The following is a 7,413-nucleotide window of genomic DNA, read 5'->3' as shown; positions in this document are numbered from 1 at the left end:
GGGCAAACTCATTTTTCGTTATCAAATGAGTAATAGAAACAATTTTTTTTTAACTTTTTATGAGTATCTTTCAATGCATAGCTGAGAGATTCTCCTGCTTTTAGCTTCTCATCATGTACTTCAAATTTTAATTTTAATTTTTGGGGCAATTCTTTCAAGCTGAAATCTGACCCCTATTCTTTGGAGGTGAGTATTGTAAGGGGCTACTCCTAACAAAACCCCGAACCAATCGTAAGAATCACAAGCATGTGGAAACCTAGGTTTAAAACTTTCTAAGACACTTTTAAAATTCATAAAATTCAAAATTTTTGACATTTTCACTAACATCACAAATCCCCTTAGGCCCATAAACCATACAATTCCTTGTGGGTGCTTGCCAAAACATGTTCGAAGCATTTGCCTCATTAGTCCAACTACACCACTTACTGCAAACTTAGACATCACATTTGATTGGAGCAAAACTATGTGAGTGGAAGACCCCTCAAATGAGTTGGGGTTCATAAAGATGAAATTATACATATGAAATTATACATACATTTGATGACCATTTCTGGTATGAAGAAGTTGTTGTCCATTCATTTTCCGCTCTCACAAAAACCCAAACCAAGTAAAGTTTGAAATAACGATGGTTCAAGCATCAAACACAAACATCATTCTGTGCAAATCAAGGAAAACCCTTTTGCAAAAGAAAAAAACCTGAACATTACATTTTATGGGCACCATTAATCATAATAATGTAGGGAAAAAAAGAACCACCGGATAAAAATTGCAACAAAAATACCAAAGGAAACCACATTATGTTCCAACTAGTCAATAAATAATTGTTGCACATGTGGAACAAAAATACTTATTGTGACAACTAAAGGAAACATTATGTAGCAACCATACTTACAAAAATATGTCATAGCGGAGTAAGACTTTCTCATAGTACACCATTGGACACACCATCTTCACATGAAATGTCTCATAACCCTCGTAAAAGTATGATGCCAAGCTTTCAGACATCTCCCTGAACTATTGGACATGCCATCTCCACATGGAATGCCTCATAACCCTCTTAAAGGTGTAGCTTCTCCGATCCTCTAGCACCTCAAACTATTCAAGCATACATCTAGCCTCAACCACATCTTTTCTTATTTTTTCAAAAGCGTTGATCTCTTCAAAATCAAACAAATTTTTCAATGAAAACATAATCATTTGGTGGTCTCCTGGCTTCATCTTCTTAACAACTTTTCTAACAGAGAGAACTTAATAGGAAGATAGCTCTAATACCACATTGGAAAAATAGAACAGCTAAAAAAGAAGAGAAGAAAGAGCTTTCAACTTGTTATTCTATTGAACAATAGTTGACCCAACAACATTCCTAAATGAGTGCTAATTAGATTGACAACACACACTAAAACTTGACGGCTAACTGACATTTATGGACACCTAACTCAAACACATCTACAATTCAAACTATAAATCTTTGACTCACCTAAACTGAACTTGTGTTGCCAGCGATTCACCAAAGTTTGCCACATGTACAACAATTATTTATTAACTAGTTGAAACATTAACTCTAACAAATATAACCCAATTTCATGTCGAATGGCTACAGATATGAAACACAAATCACTAAAAAGAAGTCGAAAACCACCAAAACTAACTAGAATGATGCCTCATCTATATACACACTGGTATTGCAATACAGTTTTCCTTGAATACGTTCTTACTAATCATGTGTTAGATTTGTAAATGGATGCATCAAGCAACAACTATAAAACAACAAAACTTATTTCTGAATGGAAAAGACAATCTTTTTTAAGTTAAACAAGCTGCTACATAGTTAATAAACCAGATATTATCAAAATCTGAGCTTGACTAGTAAGACATCTATAGAAGCAACGACCATGTCATTCTTATTACGAATCCGTATTCAGTAAGTAGTATGAAGTTGAAAATTCTTAGTTTAGCGATTCAACATTCCAACAGTATAGAAATGATACAGAGATGAGTAATCATTTTTCCATACATTTATGTTGTTTTTGGAGTGGTCTGAGTTTTCAGATAGTTGGATTGGGTGGAAAAAAAGCATACCTGCAAATAATAAACGATTAGCAGCATATGGATGTTAAAACCCAAATAAATGAAAAATCATTGCCACTAGAGTGAATACCAACATACTGCTAATGGCTTAATGAGTTGTATGCCGCATTATATGGCTCCACCACCTGCTACAGATTCTTTGAGGAATTCATTGACAAACATAACTTATGAGAATTCTTCTAACCACAAGAAAGCATGATCTACAAGTGAAGGAATCTCGTAACACATATTGACAATATTCTCCACAATTACTTCCCACGTGCCTTGGCACTGCCTACGCTTTCAAAATATGTCTGTGCAAACAGGTTCACTCTGATCAATGATCAAGCTTTCTGGTGGTTAGAAAATTCCTCATCCCCCGGGAAGGCAGGTCAAGTCAGTTGTCAGAAGCCTACAAAGATGTTTTGTGCGAGAGCATTGTTAACAAACATGAATATACGACCAGTGCTGTTTTTGTAAAAGCCTCTCTTAATTGGTCCTAACCAACATCTGCTGCTGAAGGTGTTTGATATCGTGGTTGGAGCAGTTCGCATCTACATCGAGTCTGCAAATACAGCAGGTCAAAAGGTTAGAGTCTAAAAGACAGCAAACAGTAAATTACGGGAGATCTTTTTAGATCATCGGTTAATTAAATATCAGAAGCTTAATTGCTGTATTTTTTAGACTTTTCTCCCAACTGAAAATTCCACCCAAGACAAACCCACATGCCACAGTTTAGATATGACGCTACATACAATAAGAACAGAAATGAAGTGCAATAGTCCAAACGGCCGCTTACAGCCCACTAAACTCTATTATTTTAGAAAAATAATTATAAAATGAGTACCTGGTTTAGAATCATGTTCTTCTGTTAGGGGAAGAAAGCGAGGAGTGTTCTTTAAGACACCAATCACAACCCTAAGAATGAGATCTGTACTTCGTGTTTCTGACTCAAGCTTTTGCAGATCCCTAGCATCAACAGAAGCTTGAAACAACCTATACAACCTTTTAAAAATGACACCTTCAAATAGAACTGAAAAATCCTTATTTTTATAAGTAAACTCCTCTGCTTACCCTGCTAAATTTGAAATTTTCAATGAGGATTTACCTATAAAGCCTCTGAGATTTCAATTGTGTGAGACATTCAAAGCATCTGTCAAAAATGAAGTTAACTGCTTCATCGAGCCTCTCTCTTTCACCAAGGCCATAATGATATATTTGCTGTGTGACTGCAAAGAAATTCAGAGCCTGCAGTATTTGTAGGCCTTAAGGTATATAATCTTAAAAGATATCAAGGGCTACAGACTGCAAAAAAAAAAATCCCAGTTCCTTCACAATACCAAATTATGACAGGTCTCTTTAGATCATCAGTTGAATCCATTTTCAGAAGCTTAATCACTTCCCCAACTGAAAATTCCACCCAAAAAAGAACCCACACGCTACAGTTTAGATATGACGTTGCATACAATAAGAAGAGGCAAAGTGCAATAGCCCAAATGACCACTTATTGCCCACTAAACTCTATTACTTCATAAAAATAATTTCAAATTAGTACCTGGTTTAGAATTGAGACCCTCCGTCGGAGGAAGAAAGCGAGGAGTGTCGTTCATAACACCAATCACAACCCCAAGAATGAGATCTGTATTCCGTATTTCAGACTCAAGATTTTGCAGATCCTTATCATCCACAGAAGCTTGGAAACCCCTATATAGCCACTAAGTTCAAATAAATCTGAAAACCCTCATTTTGACAAGAAAATCTTCTTCTTACCCTACAAAATTTGAAATTTTCAATAAAGATTTACCAAAAAAGCCTGTGAGATTTTATTTGTGCGAGATATTAAAAACATCCGTCATAAATGAAGTCGACTGCTTCAGCGAGCCTCTCTCTTTCAACAGTGGGATAATGATATATTTTCTGTGCAAACTTATTCTGTTGGGCCTGTTGAAAAAAAAAACAGAGTTGATATTTATCACCAACAAACAAAAATTGACAGTAGAGGGACACTTGTAGCTTTTCTTACTCTGTCATTTTTAGCGGCGATGAGTTGAAGATGTGATTAATGATGGAGATGAAGTGGTCAAGATGGATAACTTCTTGCACCATTTCTGCGATCTCATTTCCAGTGAACGAACCCAGGGCAACAAGTCTTGCCCAACGCAAGAGAGTCAAGAGAAGAGTAAAGAGATTAGGGTTTGTTGGGAAGGAGATAAAATGCGTAGGATAATACCCTAAATAGAGTAGTAGGCACCTGAGGGCTGGATTTGACTGTTCCGTGCAACAACGAGGGAATCTGATCGCGGCCATAAAGTGAATGGGCTAGACAGTTGAGCGCCAAGAATTAGTGGGCATCTCTTTTGTCACATCACGCATCTTTCACATCTTTCTACTAGAACAAGGATCCTGTGACTCTTAAATTTGGTTAATGTGAGGTTGAATAATTTAAAATGGTTAAAAAGAAAATTCTTTGATTCTAATAAAACAAGGATGTTGAGTATCTAGTTTGCTCCTGCCAATGTAGGAATTGATTTAAACTTTATAGTCGAAGTGTCATTAGTCGATAGGCTATTATATGTGAGCATTTCAAACAAACTTGTATGTTAAAACTACTTACCACCATTTACCATTAGTTGTATACCCTGAAAACTACACACCAGCAATACTAACTGGTTTACTCAAATCTTTGATATTTGAGATCTCCACCGATCGTATTAATTGGTTCGCTCAGATATTGTTGATCTCAACCGACCATATTAATTGATTTAGCGCAATATTGGAGATATTTCCATATTTGAAATGATCCTATAAGATCCCTGTAATCTAATTGATTTAGTGCAATATTGGAGATATTTACATATTTGAAACATCTTATAAGATCCCTGTAATCTAGCTCATTTGTTGTTAATAATATTTAATATGTTTCCAGCTGCTTGCACGTTCTGTAAATATCCTCAGACCGAGAAAGGAGTTGATAGCTTAGTGTTGCAGTTAGTGTGGGAATTCTGCATGCACCATCACTTGCCTTTGGTGGTCTCACTGTGCATAGTCATAACAGGGGAACAACCTGCAGATTGTTCTTGGGCGTGTTGACTCCTTCGCATGTCCTATTTGTTTCCCATGGCGCAGAACCATCGAGTTTGGAACTGCATCTTCTCTTGCCCTCTTGGCAGCCCTCGTTGGCGAATTAATACTCGAGTATTCATTCTCTTCAAAACAACAATGGCCTTTAGAACAACTAGAATTTCCTCATGCATGAACACCCCCCTTTTCTTTGACACCATTGTCATTTTGAATAGCAGGTGGAATCTTGAAAACCGAAGCTGTCTTATGAGCTGACATTTTTACAGGATTACCATTTACCTCCATTTAGCTAAAGTTTGGCGATTTTCTCTTTTTCTTTCATTATTACAGAGTTGTAATTTTCCTTGCTTGAAAATCACAAATTGCTTTTGGAAGGATTTTTATGGATTAATGTATTGTATATGTAATTGCCCTTTTATTTCTTGGCCGCCTTAGGTATTGGGGCCAAATGTGTACATTTCATATGTTCAAGATTGACACTAAACATTTAAGTCTGACATAGGAGACAAATCACAATTCTTTAAGGGTCCGTTTGGTTCGTGGAATTAAAAAAACCCTGATTTCTACAAACCTTGGTTTAGCCAAATCAAGGTTTTGTATATCTTCATTCCAATTTTTGGGATTTTACTGAAATCGTTTGTTTCACTCGGAAGATGCCTGTGAAGACACATTTTTATGCGTAAGCTTGGAGTTGAAGGCAAATTTCAAAAAGTAGTCCAATCTATTGTTTTTACACTCCGTAAAAAATAAAATTAGGTTTTGATTTTCAATTCCTACTTTTTCTAGGAAGTTGGAAAACCTGGTTTTGAGGCAAAATTGGAAGTCCCGTATTCTAATTCCATTTTGCAAATTTTGAAACAAACGCACAAATTTTCAAATCCAGGTTTTGAAAAAGCCAATTCCTGTCATCTTCTAGGAACCAAACGGACCCTAAGTCTCACCCATATATTCGATATGAATGGACTAAGCTGAAGATTTAGTGACTACAATTTCTTGTACTTCTCATGTTGTATGTCTCCTTGGGGAATGGCCTTGCAATGTCATAGGGATCAAAGAAAAAGAGAACATACAAACACTGCATTTCAGTTTTGTTTCACTAGTCATCCATCACTTGTGAAAGGACTATTCCTTCCAAGTAGCCCAAACATCTTCCCTTTGATTAATGCTCTGGTGAACTCTCCTTCACGAGATTGTAAAGCCTTTCTTGGGAGCCACACATTTGGATATTCATTTCAAAAGTAAAAGTATATAGAGGAGAATGCCTTGTTTACTATGCGAACTTGTGTAAAATCACATGCACTCTACAGGATTTTAATTTGAGCAATATTTACTTCTCTAGTAATAAAATTGATATAGATGTGAATTCTCCTGTGCTATTTATGTTCAAATACTTTTTGCATTTAATAGGTGGGTTACTCCCATTTTCTCATATAAACTATGAGGCTCAATAGTGTACAGTGATAATATATGTATTCAATTATAGCTATTTATGAAAGCCAATTTGAAATACAACTAAAAGGCATTATAATTTTATTTCAAAAAGATTTGATCATATTTGAAGGAAACAAATAAATGAAAACTCTTTAACAGTATCGATCACAAAAAGATGTCAGATGCAGTGATTCATTTGCAAACTTATTTACAAATAATGGTGATATACTTGAAATTGGAGGATGGCTATGGTGCTTTCTGTACACAATGACTTTTGCATCATTCTTGTGAAGAGTTTTTGGCTTGGAAATATTTGTAAATCAAACTCAAATCAAACTGCTTGTCTTCATAGACAGACAAATTTTGAAATTAAAATTTGAAAATGAAATTATGGCCACCATTTTCACCATTGGGACAGCAGATTAAACTGCACCAATGTCGTGTTCTATGGCACTGCATACATACATTAACTATTAAAGATGGTCTTGTGATGGTTTGTTTCATATCTCAGTACAGAGAATTTGTATTGGTGCATATTATAAATTCTTATTGGTTTTGCCAGTTGTGAAGGACATGGGAAAATTGCATTGAAGAGAACAAAGTGTCTGCAAGAGGTAAAAACTAAAATGGATGGGAGGAGAGGAGTTTTGATAGATTAAATGCAAGTTTGGAGAATATGTGAAAACCTTGATGCCATAAAGAAATGTGCAGAAGAGATGAAGGTTCGAGATTCTTGTGTATTATGAGGGGAAAAATATGCAAAACACAGCATAAGTGAGTAAAGATGACAGATGAATTTTGATGAGAAGTAACAATGAATGATTTCACTTGAAG

General features: G+C 35.6%; 1 protein-coding gene across 23 annotated transcripts; it reads right to left on the bottom strand.

The window, feature by feature from the left end:
• Nucleotides 1–778: 778 nt before the first annotated feature.
• On the bottom strand, nucleotides 779–4,369 carry LOC149579521 (uncharacterized). Of its 23 annotated transcripts, none has more exons than XR_016365267.1 (8): nucleotides 4,091–4,362; nucleotides 3,872–4,008; nucleotides 3,623–3,771; nucleotides 3,408–3,474; nucleotides 3,176–3,315; nucleotides 2,915–3,063; nucleotides 2,167–2,632; nucleotides 779–2,079 (listed from the first exon to the last, which is right to left on the bottom strand). XR_016365267.1 is itself a non-coding variant. In XM_089833508.1 (8 exons), the coding sequence occupies exons 2-5, from the start codon at nucleotides 3,914–3,916 to the stop codon at nucleotides 3,309–3,311; spliced, it is 279 nt and encodes a 92-aa protein (XP_089689634.1). In that variant the 5' UTR covers nucleotides 3,917–4,008; nucleotides 4,091–4,365; the 3' UTR covers nucleotides 779–2,079; nucleotides 2,167–2,632; nucleotides 2,915–3,036; nucleotides 3,176–3,308. The 23 variants fall into 23 exon arrangements, 10 of the variants coding, with proteins under 10 accessions (XP_089689634.1, XP_089689624.1, XP_089689615.1 ...); XM_089833508.1 differs by having other exon boundaries at nucleotides 2,915–3,036; nucleotides 3,623–3,782; nucleotides 4,091–4,365; XR_016365262.1 differs by having other exon boundaries at nucleotides 2,915–3,315.
• Nucleotides 4,370–7,413: the final 3,044 nt, after the last annotated feature.

This window comes from Cupressus sempervirens, chromosome 1 (genome assembly GCF_028749045.1).
Source record: "Cupressus sempervirens isolate cs-2001-9-10 chromosome 1, ASM2874904v1, whole genome shotgun sequence".
In the NCBI taxonomy this organism is placed as follows: Eukaryota; Viridiplantae; Streptophyta; class Pinopsida; order Cupressales; family Cupressaceae; genus Cupressus; species Cupressus sempervirens.
This window is presented reverse-complemented; position numbering and strand designations above follow the sequence as displayed.